Source organism: Salminus brasiliensis, chromosome 3 (assembly GCF_030463535.1).
Source record: "Salminus brasiliensis chromosome 3, fSalBra1.hap2, whole genome shotgun sequence".
In the NCBI taxonomy this organism is placed as follows: Eukaryota; Metazoa; Chordata; class Actinopteri; order Characiformes; family Bryconidae; genus Salminus; species Salminus brasiliensis.
This window is the reverse complement of record NC_132880.1, coordinates 49,827,542-49,840,407: the sequence shown is the minus strand read 5'-3', so window position 1 is coordinate 49,840,407 and position 12,866 is coordinate 49,827,542. Positions and strand designations below refer to the sequence as shown.

The 12,866-nt window shown below is 42.0% G+C and overlaps 1 protein-coding gene across 1 annotated transcript in view; it reads right to left on the bottom strand.

The window, feature by feature from the left end:
• Window positions 1–12,182, bottom strand: part of rftn1a (raftlin, lipid raft linker 1a) — a 36,215-nt gene extending 24,033 nt beyond the window's left edge. Inside the window, exons 1-2 of the mRNA XM_072676471.1 lie at window positions 11,993–12,182; window positions 2,078–2,229 (exon numbers count right to left, since the gene is read on the bottom strand). Coding sequence (XP_072532572.1) covers window positions 2,078–2,219 — 142 coding nt within the window. The 5' untranslated portion in view covers window positions 2,220–2,229; window positions 11,993–12,182. The remainder of the gene's footprint in view (window positions 1–2,077; window positions 2,230–11,992) is intronic.
• Between the last annotated feature and the right edge of the window lie 684 nt (window positions 12,183–12,866).

Here is a 12,866-nt window from a genome sequence, read left to right as displayed (position 1 = left end):
GACTCAAAGGCTATTTTTAATGGGCAGGTGTGGGCAATTACTTCGTTATGTCATTCTCAATTAAGCAGATAAATGGCCTGGAGTTGATCGGAGGTGTGGTGCTTGCATTTGGAAGATTTTACTGTGAAGAAAAATCTCTTGCAGGTGAAACAAAGCTGCGAAAACAGAAAAAAATAATCTGAGAAATTGCTACAATAGTAGGCAGTGGCAAAATCTACAGTTTGGTACATCCTGAGAAAGAAAGAAAGCACTGGTCACTGGGCATCTCAATGTTCAAATGTACCATAAAGAGCACAGAGCAGCCGGGGAATTCTGAGGTATTCTGAGACATACTGTGTGCTCAAATCCAGCCAAATGCAGCCAAACTGATTGGTCAAAACTTCATCATACAGATGGACAATGACCCAAAACATAAACTAAAGCAACCCTGGAGTTCATTAAAGCAATGAAGTGGAATATTCTTGAATGACCAAGTCAGATCTCAACCCAACTGAGCATGCATTTCACTTGTTAAAGACTGAACTCCAGACAGAAAGGCCCACAAACAAGGGTCGGGGTAGGCTCGGTATTGGTCGACAGTCAGCATTAAGAGACTCGGACAGGCTCGGTATTGGTCGACAGTCAGCATTAAGAGACTCGGACAGAACCGGTATTGGTCGATAGTCAGTATTAAGAGACTCGGATAGAACCGGTATTGGTTGATAGTCAGTATTAAGAGACTTGGATAGAACCGGTATTGGTTGATAGTCAGTATTAAGAGACTCGGATAGAACCGGTATTGGTTGATAGTCAGTATTAAGAGACTTGGATAGAACCGGTATTGGTCGACAGTCAGCATTAAGAGATTTTATACATAAGAACTGCTCTCTTCTACCTCAGTAACTGCTGTGTTCATGTATGCTATAATCTGTACTGTATCGTTTCTGTTCCACGTTGCACCATGGAGGTTCTGGAGGAACGTAATTTCACTGCACTGTTTATTTTACTCTGATGAAATGAAAATAAAAGCCCCTTGACTAGACTAGACTAGCATGACCCCAGGCAGCAATGATACACCAGGTCATAAATACAAGGGGATACGATCTCAAGACATTTAAAACACCATTATCTGAGCACCTCCAACAATCAGTCACCGTGTTATCTCGGACGTGTGCTCAAAACAAAAGCGTTGGGTCTGTGATGCCTGTGGTAATGGTGTATTAAGACCATGACGGACCATTACTGCTCATCATTTGTCATTGCCAAGTCATTTGCCATGGTACATTACTGGCTCTCTGTCAATCACACAATGCCAAAGCATCAGAAAAGGAAAGTAACCTTCAAAGTTCTACACTGATGAGCCAAAATATTAAGACCATTCACAGATGAAGTGAAGGATGCTGGTTGTCCCACAACACCAGTACAGAAGATAAACACTATATGGACAAAAGCACTGGGAAACGGCAATCAGGGGTATTCAGAAGAGTTTCTCCTGCTTTTGATGGAGTAACTGTCTTTCTATTAGATACTGGAGGAGCATTGCTGTGAGGATTTGATTGCATTCAGGATGTTGGATGATGATCATCACCACCCCCCTCATCATCCCCACCTCATCCTAAAAGTACTGGATGAAGCTCCACCATCATCATTCCAGAGAACACAGCTCTTCCACTGCTCCACAGCTCCTCAATGCTGGGGGGCTTTATACCCCTCTAGCCCACACCTGGCATTATTAGGCAGCATGGAGCCAATAGGGTCATGTCTGGTTTATTTGCTCCAGAGAGTCCTATTCTATTGGCAGTACTTCTCTGCAGGGACTAGACAAGCTCTTTTTGTGCATCTGTGTCAGAAATGGGTGGAACTTAAAGTAGCTGAATGCACTTATTAGAATGGGTGTCCACAAATATTTGGACATATGTTGACGTGTCACTCCACAGAGCACAGTTCTGGAGACGTTTATGCGCTAAGCTGAATGAAACTATGCTGAATCCAGCGATTAAGAGGTGTGTCCCAATACTTTTGTCCATATAGTGTAACGACTATACAGCATGGGAGCTGCTCCACTACAAGCCGAATGAGGCAGAAAGCATATATGTACCTTCTTTTCCTAAGAGGAAGTCCAGAAAGTGGTACGTGTAGGCCACTCCAGTCTGCGTCTCCACCTGGGCTTTCCGGAGCGTTGAATAGATCTTGCCTGGAGCTTCATCCGAACCACGTGGCTTGGGCAACCTACAGCCCATTTCTGCACACCTGAACGAACACACACACAGACAGAGACACAGACAGACAGACATACAGACAGTGAGTCAGAGATGAATGAATATGTATAATTAGTTCGAGATATTCATTTATTCATTGCTGCATTGATTTACCTGATTGTCTTGGCAGTACAATTACTAATTGCCATGCTAACCAGGTTTGATTGACATTCAAATTGAAACAGAGCATAAATATGCAGAGCAGAAGGGTGTGAGCACAGCCAAATGAGTTCAGACACTTGCTGTCATGTGCACATGCATAATAAGGCAAAGCAGATTTTCTGGAACTTAATCTCACCCCTATTCCCAACACAAACACTCATAGGCCTGACACCTCACCTGCAGCTACCCCTTCTCCTGCCAGCTCACACACACACACACACACAGGCGTATTCACGTCCCCGGTTCCCAGCATTAGCTATCAGATAACGGCGACAGAGGAAATCATATTTGATCAGGGAGGCCAGATCCAATTATGGAGTGGAATTGAGCGTGAGGCTGGTGAATTAGCGTGTGGCTAATTCTAATGACTGTTACACCTTCAGCCTAATGCAAGGTGACAGCGATTCCACGGCTGGACTAACAAGAGTCCAGCTACATGGTGGCTAGTTGGCTCCACTGGTTCCCAAAGGTCTGATTGGGGCAGAAAACATGACATGACCTGGAGGAGGGGACGGGGCATCTATGCCACTCAATCAGGTCGAAATGCAAACTGGCCTTACTGAGCTGCAGGGCTGGCATTAGCTCACCAATGCTGACCAAACTACTATACTACTACATAGCCAATTGTTGTGGACACCCCTTCTAATGAATGCATTCGGCTTCTTTAAATTGCACCCATTGTTGACACAGATGTGCAAATGCATGCACACACACACACAGCTTGTCTAGTCCATGTAGAGAAGTACTGCCAATAGAATAGGACTCTCTCCTATCCCTGGTGATGCTACACTGGGATGCTACCCTTCCTCTCTAGAGAGTCACCCAGGTGCTTGTTTAGTCTCTCGTCACTTTGAGACTTGACCACTGCAGCTCTCTCCTGGCTGGTCTCCCTTTCCGCACCATCAGACCCCTGCAGCTGATCCAGAACACAGCGACACGGGTCGGGTCGTCTTCATCGTTTCTAAGTTCAGCCATGTTCAGCTCCTCCTCCTCTGCTGCGTTCTCTCTTCACTGTAGCTTCCTGTAGCTGCTGCCCAGGTCATCAGATTCAGACCCCTGACTCTGGTCTACAAAGCCAAGACTGGACCAGCCAGCCCCTCCGTACTTGATGGCAATGGTCAAAAGCCGATCTGCACTGAGAGCCCTTCCAGCTTCAAGTACGGCTCGGCTCGACCCGCCATCCTTTAAGATCCACGGAAGACGAGCGTCCAGACTTTTTACTGTCCTGCACCGAAGTGGTGGAACGAGCTTCCCCTGGGTGTCCGAACAGCAAGTCCAACGCTCTCTGTCCTCAAACCCAGACTGAAGACACTCCTCTTCTGAGAGGACTATGGTCTCCTTACTGACTTAGTAAGATTAGAGGATCTCAATTAGCACCACCTGCCTAATCTGGAGTAGGTCCTCCTCGCACCACCACAACAACTCTGACCCATCAAGGCAGAGACCTCTGAAGGCGTCCTGCTGTGGTATCTGGCACCAAGTCCTGTAAGTTGTGAGGTGGGATCTCCACAGATCGCATCAGTGAGTCTTGGGTGTCCATGACCCTGTCTCCGGTTCACTGGTTGTCCTTCCTTGGAGCACTTTTGGTCGGTACTGACCACTGCATACCGGGAGAGAACCCCCCACAATGGCAGCAGTCAGTGGTACTAATGTTATGGCTGCGTGTCTGCGTGTTCAGAACTGTTCTGAGAATATGGATGCGACTGCTGTTTCCTGAGCTTTGAGGAGGTACATCCTTCAGTTCTGACCATGTGAGAAGTTCCTCATATGGTTAGAAAACCTGAAAGTCACAGTAATGACAGGATGCTGCGCTGCTGCGCTCAGCTGACACTTCCAGCTGTCAGGGACAGAAATAGACGTCGAGATGAAGACCGGCTGCTTCAATAAGGTTTAAAGCGTCAGATTTACAGATTTCTTCTTCTCTCGACCGCAGTCAGTCAAGACCTGCTTGCTGTCTGAAGGTGCTTCTTTAGTTTTGCGGTGGCGCACATCAGGCTAACAACAGGTAAAAGTGGTTAAAATGACATTACATGGACAAAAGTATTGGGACACCTGCTCATTCCTTGTTTCTTCTAAAGTAAATCCTACTTTTGATGGAGCAACTGTCTCTACTGTCCAGAGAATAAGATTTTGGAGGAGGAGCATTGCTGTGAGGATTTGATTGCATTCAGCAACAAGAGTGTTAGAAAGGCCAGGATGTTGGATGATGATCACCACCCCACCTCATCATCCCCAACTCATCCCAATGAAAAGTACTGGATGGAGCTCCACCACCATCATTCCAGAGAACACAGTTCCTCCACTGCTCCACAGCTCCTCAATGCTGGGGGGCTTTATACCCCTCTAGCCCACGCCTGGCATTATTAGGCAGCATGGAGCCAATAGGGTCATGATGTTTATCTGCTCCAGGGAGTCCTATTCTATCAACTAGACATTTGCACATCTGTGTCGTAGCTGAATGCATTCATTAGAAGGGGTGTCCACAAACATTTGTACAGAAGCAAGTCTATTTGAGGTTAGGCTTCTTCTGAGGTGTTGCAGATAATTGCATTGTGTGAATTGGTGGAGTACAAGCTTTTTGACCTGCAGTGTTGTAAAGGAGCTGGGAGCTGATTGGTCAGGGAGGAGATTGGTCAGACTGGATTAGACGATATTAAACACTATAAAACATCATTTTAAGATTTTAGTCTCGACTAAACTAAATCAGACAGTCCAGAGTGTCTGATTATAGAAGCTGAGACTGAAAATAAAGGATTTTACTGAACGGATCAGTATCGGGCGAAACCGTTAAGGTACTCGGATCAGATCAGGGGACAAAAAAAAAACTGTTCAGTTATCAGCCACTTCAGATTACCTCTCTAAACCTTTTCTCCTTCAGCGAGCTTCAAACACACCCACAAAAGAAATCAATCACAGTTTGTTCTCACCTTTATTCACATGCTGGCTGTGATCGGTCTAAAAATGGATGAGAAGCTCATCAGCAGCAGCCTGTTATCCCTGAGATCTGTTAAACTGTGAGTCAAGGGTGAGTGCAAATTTCACCTGCATAGAAGCTCAGAGCTGAGCAACCCGATATGTCCCCTTCTAATGAATGCTGAAATCCTTTAAGCTGCACCCATTGCTGACACATGTGCAAATGCACACACACACAGCTTGTCTAGTCCCTGTAGAGAAGTACTGCCAAAAGAATAGGACTCTCTAGAGCAGATCACCATCATGAACCTCTTAGTACCATGTCAGACTAATTCCAGACATGGGCTGGAGGGGTATACTGTTATCTGGAATGATGGTCCTCTATCCAGAACTTTTGGGATGAGTTCAGTAAACTCCTCACAGCAATGCTCCTCCTCCAAAATCTAGTAGAAAGTCTTCTTCTCTGGACAGTAGAGACAGTTACTCCAACAAAAGCAGGATTGTCTTTTTTTAGGACCCTTGATTTCAAAGAAACAATGAATGAGCAGGTGTCCCAATACTTTTGTCCATATATTGTAGGTATGGGACAATGATATTGCGTAAAACAAACAGAGAAAGGGCTCTGCTAACATAATTCTGTAGTCAAATATAAATGATTAAGAGGCAATTAGTGCTTTCAGTGTTGACTGAACAGGCATCTACATCTAACGGCGAGATGGAGAGACATTAATGCTGCAAGTCAAGCATTCTGTGCTGCTCTGCCCTTTCTGCTAAGCTGTGGGTCAAATCATAGCCGGCGCTAATTGGCCCTGTAACAGATAGACAGCCTGGATCACTGGCTTGTTTGAATGTTCCTAAGATAACTGGGACCATTGGTGCAGAAACTGGACGCGCACCATTCCAGTCTTGGCGGGTTTCGGAAAGGTCAGTAAACACACAGAGGAAAAAAACAAAAAAACCCTCACTGGCAATGACGAGCCAATGACAATTACTGACTGAAGCATAGAAGTGATGGCACAGCTACAAAAGACTGGACTCAGTACATCCAGCGCTCAAACACTCACACACAAGTTTACAAACACACACACACACACCAGACTCACATGTAATAGCGTAGGCGCTAGCTTGGTTGCTTTTACAGAATGGATTGACGGGTGATAGTAAAAACAAGCACTTATTAGAGCTAATTGATAAAAAACCTTAACCTAAACCTGTTAATTCCAAAAAAAAAATGACTTATGGAAGACAGTCTCACATGTTGTTAGATATTATTTTCAGGAGATCCTAGGCTACTCAAATATGTCATCATTAGAGACGTACATATTAAAGAATTTGGGGTATTTGCATAAATATGTCCTCATTAGAGACAAACATATTAAAGAATTTGGGATATTTGCATAAATATGTCATCATTAGAGACAAACATATTAAAGAATTTGGGATATTTGCATAAATATGTCATCATTAGAGACAAACATATTAAAGAATTTGGGATATTTGCATAAATATGTCATCATTAGAGACGTACATATTAAAGAATTTGGGGTATTTGCATAAATATGTCATCATTAGAAACAAACATATTAAAGAATTTGGGATATTTGCATAAATATGTCATCATTAGAGACGTACATATTAAAGAATTTGGGATATTTGCATAAATATGTCATCATTAGAGACAAACATATTAAAGAATTTGGGATATTTGCATAAATATGTCATCATTAGAGACATACATATTAAAGAATTTGGGATATTTGCATAAATATGTCATCATTAGAGACGTACATATTAAAGAATTTGGGGTATTTGCATAAATATGTCATCATTAGAGACAAACATATTAAAGAATTTGGGATATTTGCATAAATAAGTTGTCATTAGAGACATACATATTTAAGAATTTGGGATATTTGCATAAATATGTCATCATTACAGATGTACATATTAAAGAATTTGGGATATTTGCATAAATATGTCATCATTAGAGACAAACATATTAAAGAATTTGGGATATTTGCATGAATATGTCATCATTAGAGACAAACATATCAAAGAATTTGAATATTTTAATAAATATGCCATCATTAGAGACGTATATATTATAGAATTTGGAATATTTGCATAAATATGACGTCATTAGAGACGTACATATTAAAGAATTTGGATATTTGCATAAATATGACGTCATTAGAGACGTATATATTATAGAATTTGGGATATTTGCATAAATATGTCGTCATTAGAGACGTACATATTAAATAATTTGGATATTTGCATAAATACGTTGTCATTAGAGACGTATATATTAAAGAATTTGGATATTTGCATAAATATGTCGTCATTAGAGACGTATATATTAAAGAATTTGGATATTTGCATAATTATGTCGTCATTAGAGATGTACATATTAAAGAATTTGGATTGCATATTAATGTTAATGAATACCAATGATTTCTCTACAATTACCATACCATTAACATAATCCTCGCCCATGAATTACAAATGACCACCATAAACGGACTGGACTGGACTGGAAATCTCAGCAAAAAGCCTCAACATTTCTACCAAAAAGCTAAAGAAAACTATTCAGAGTGAAAAATTATTAAATTAAAATGATTAAAATCTATAAATCTGTTGCTCACTTTAAGGGAACCCGTTATTGCGAGGCATTAAGGTAGAGATATACTTGCTGTTTGACCATGCATTTGCGTAGACAACCGACTGTGTCGTGAGCGTAACTGTATGTAGTGTGTATGTAGTGTGTGGATAGTGTATATGTAGTGTGTAGAGTATGTAGTGTGTATAGTGTGTATGTAGTGTCTGCATATTGTGTGTAGTGTATATGTAGTGTGTGTATAGTGTGTGTATCTTGTGTGTAGATTGTATGTAGTGTGTGCTTATTGTGTATACTGTATATGTAGCGTGTAAAGTGTATGTAGGGTGTATGAAGTGTGTGTAGCGTGTATGTAGGGTGTATGAAGGGTGTGTAGAGTGTATGTAGTGTGTGCATATTGTGTATAGTGTATATGTAGCGTGTAAAGTGTATGTAGTGTGTATGAAGTGTGTGTAGCGTGTAATGTAGTGTGTATATAGTGTGTGTACAGTGTATATAGTGTGTATGAAATGTGTGTAGAGTGTATGTAGTGTGTATGAAGTGTGTGTAGCGTGTAATGTAGTGTGTATGAAGTGTGTATACAGTGTATGTAGCGTGTAAAGTGTATGTAGTGTGTGTACAGTGTATGTAATGTGTGTATAGTGTGTGTATCTTGTGTGTAGATTGTATGTAGTGTGTGCTTATTGTGTATACTGTATATTTAGCGTGTAAAGTGTATGTAGTGTGTATGAAGGGTGTGTAGCGTGTATGTAGGGTGTATGAAGTGTGTGTAGCGTGTATGTAGGGTGTATGAAGTGTGTGTAGAGTGTATGTAGTGTGCATGAAATGTGTGTAGAGTGTATGTAGTGTGTATGAAGTGTGTGTAGAGTGTATGTAGTGTGTATGGAGTGTGTGTAGTGTGTATGGAGTGTGTATGTAGGGTGTATGAAGGGTGTGTAGAGTGTATGTAATGTGTGTATATTGTGACTCTTTATAATTCTTCAGCAAAATACCAAAAGTACCAAAGTACTGGTTCTTATATCTGATCACTCAAAGCACTACATCAGGGGGTCTGAGATGCATTTGAGCCACGTTATAGCACAGTGTAGATGCATGCTTCTCCCCATTCAACAAAACTCCTCCCAGTACAACCAAAACCTCTCCTGGGGTCATAGATCCTGCCCAATACACAAATTAGAATGGCTACATAGAAACAGCATGCGCAATACTCAACAGCTACGTACATTTACCACACTGTCTGAATGTCAAAAGGCAAAGCAAGATGTGGTAAAAATACTATATCACGATTTTTTTTTTTTTTTTTCACAATACAAAAAATTTATCACGATACATGTGTGTAATCACAGCCTAAAAGCATCAGTATCAGATTCTTATAAACTACTATTCAGATCCTCTCCTGTACTGGATACAGTGATTTCTACTCAACATCTGCTGCTCTTCATCTAATGAACCCTGCAGTCTAATTACACTGTTAGTAATGAAACCTGCAGCTGATCAGTACAGTCTCCTCCATACATGCATATTGTTATCACCATAACAAAATTAATCACAATACGATAAAATATCGTCATATTGCCCAGCTCTAGACACAAGCTCTTAATAAGTGCATACTGCCAATAGAATAGGACTCTCTGGAGCAGATCAACATCATGACCCTATTGGCACCATGCTGCCTAATAATGCCAGGCGTGGGCTAGAGGGGTATAAAGCCCCCCAGCATTGAGGAGCTGTGGAGCAGTGGAAGAACTGTGTTCTCTGGAATGATGGTGGTGGAGCTCCATCCAGTATGCCTATTGCTGAATGCAATCAAATCCTCACAGCAATGCTCATCCTCCAAAATCTAGTAGGAAGTCTTCTTCTCTGGACAGTAGAGACAGTTACTCTAACAGAAGCAGGATCAACTCATTTTAATACCCTTGGTTTCAGAAGGAACAGTGAATGAGCAGGTGTCCCAATACTTTTGTCAAAATAGTGTATGTTTTAAAGTATTGTGACGTGAGGTTTTTAACATATCCCAAAGCAGGCAGACAGAGCATGTGTCCTAACCATCTATTAGGCAGCCAAAATGGCATTTATCATCACACACACACACTGACTCAGGATTATCAGAAAATTCAGTCTAACGTTACTCAGCTCCAGCGTAGAGGAGTGTATGTGTGTGTGTGTCTCTCTCTGTAAGCAGACGTGTGGTTTAGGCGAATGTGCACCAATGATAGCACATCTGCCTCATATTTATCATCCTCATAATCGTCTCCATCTCGTCCCCCAGCCCTCTCTGAAACCGGACGCTCCATCACTCAGACTGCATTCGGTCACTCATATCTCCACTGTGTGTGTGTGTGTGTGTGTGTGAGAGAGAGATTAAGGTGAGAGAGAGAGACCACCTATACCTCCAAAATACTAAAATAACTCCAGGTAGGTCTAAGGTATCTGGTAGAGATCCCTTGTAAAAGCCTTGTAACTCCATGTTTATTTACTCTAAACAAATCGAGCTGCAACACTTTCTATTATGTGAATATTTAACGACAAACAAACCAATAAAAATGGTCCAAAAATTAAGTAGAATAAAATCTGTGACCACAGAGAGGACAGTAGATCCCAATCCTAAAGATCAGCATCCACAAATACAGTACAGTAGAGCTGGGTGATACAGTACAAATATTATATCCTGATATTTAAAGATCAGGTTCTTAATAATTTCAATCAAAGTACTCTCCTATATTTGTCAAATCAAATCAAATGTGTTTGTGAAGCGCTTTTTACAACTGCGGTGTCACAATGTAGCTTTACAGAATCAGTAAAAAGACAAGAAATCAGCAACATAAGAAGACCCCCAGTTAGCAGCCAAAGACCACCGTGCAAGAGAACCTGGAAGGAGGAAGAAACCTTGGGAGGAACCAAGACTCACAAGAGTTTGTGGATGGTGGAGCAGATGGACGCTAGCGTTTCAGGGAGCTCCCGTGTCTGTGTTACCTTCTGGCTCTCTCCTTTTAATTAGAGCTAACTCTTGTCTCTTCACCTTCTCTCAGTAAATGACTGTCCACTTATCTGGCCCGACCTGCTGGAAGACTGCTTGCTGAGGTCCCCTCTACCTGCGTCCGACCACCATGCTCCCCTACCACCCGTGCCAGACAAGCTGCACACCCTCTTACCACTGCTACCTGCCTAATGACCATGTTAAAACCTAGATGGACTCTTAACTCTTAATCTGCCACTATTAACTATCATTACCCATATTCCTCTGACCATCACTGCCATGACTATATTAAGTTATACTACACCATGATTATTATATTATGATTATGAATATGTTGCACACCTGAGCAGTAGAACAGTCTTATGCGGTGGTTTGGTGACTTTTATCAATAATGTATAAATAGTTCTGATCAGAGGAGGATGGGTCGGGTCCCCCTTGTGAGTCTTGGTTCCTCCAAGAGTCTGAAGGAGTTTCTCCTTGCTACTGTCGCTGTTGGCTGCTCACTGGGGGTCCTAGTAAGTAAATTGTGTAAAGCTGCTTTGTGACAGTTGTAAAAAGCTATACAAATAAATGTATCAATAATATAATCATAGCACTGATGGTCAGAGTAATGAGAGTGATGATGGTTAATGGTGGTAATATTAGAAGGTTTTAACATGGTCATTAGGCAGGTAGCAGAGGCAGGAGGGTGTGCATATCTATGCTGCACTCCACGACATCCACGATACTCAGAGAACCCTAATGTGCATCATAATAACAAGTTCACAGATCAATAAAAAGAAACCTTACAGCTTTAAAAACTCCACAAACAAAACTATACTCCATGAGGTCCTCCTAAAACAGGATCCAGCTTCCCCAGGATCCAAACAGGTGAGAACATAAGCCTTGTAAGTCCTCCAGGACACCTGCACAACAGAAACAGTGAGGAGCAGAGTGGGGAAGTGTGCTCGGGCTGGAGGTTCACCACTACTTTAGCAGATATCCAAGTGAGCTAGAGAAGGAGCTACGGTTAGAGGTTAGAGACGTAGTTCAGGCTATGGACCGACCTGGACTCTCCTGCAAATGTGGAAATCATCAGTAACATACCTCTGGTGCTCTGCAGCGCAGCTCTGGCAGCTGTTTGAGGTCTGAACCAACAGGCGACCCTTCGCTCTCTCCCCGCCAGCACTCCTCTTGGTCTTTCCCACTTCCCACAGCCTTATGCTCCGTCAGCGTAGAGTGGAGGCAGGCGAAGTCCGACTCCGCGCTGTTCTGCGCGTTGTCTTTTCTGCCCAGCGATACAGGGGAGGGGGGTGTATGGTGTATGCAAGCCTCCTCCTTCTCCTCCTCCTGCTCCTCCTCCTCTTCCTCCTCACTCGCTCTCGCTCTCTCTCTCTCTCTCTTTCCTTATAACAGCAAAGGCAGCCTACTCCAGCATTGCCAACTTGCTCTTTGCCTTTATTATTATTTTTGTCATTCAACACACACACACTCTCTCTCACACACACATCAGCAAGACAGATCAGAGGGGGAAATATGAAGAAACACAATATCAAGCAGTTCTGACATCAAATGACACCCTATTTGATGTCAGAACTGCTTGATATTGTGTTTCTCCATATTGACTTTACAGGAAAATGCAAAAATATTTAACTTTGATTGGAAACTAATGTAAAATAAACCTAATGTAACACATTCCAAGTCATATAGAGCTTTTCTATTGGTCCATTCATCAAAGATTATGTAGACAGTGTACAGAAGCAGCTACAGGGACAATATGCACGACATGCACAATATTCACATTGCAGGAAAGGAAAAGTCTTGGATCTCGGTTTGTTATTAATATCATGATGTTAGATCACTGACTTACTTAAAATTTCTGTATTATTAACATAATAATAATAATACAATGCAAAGAAAACAGTGTGCAGTCCCAGATAATAGTCAGTATTACATTTACGGCATTTAGCTAACATTTAGC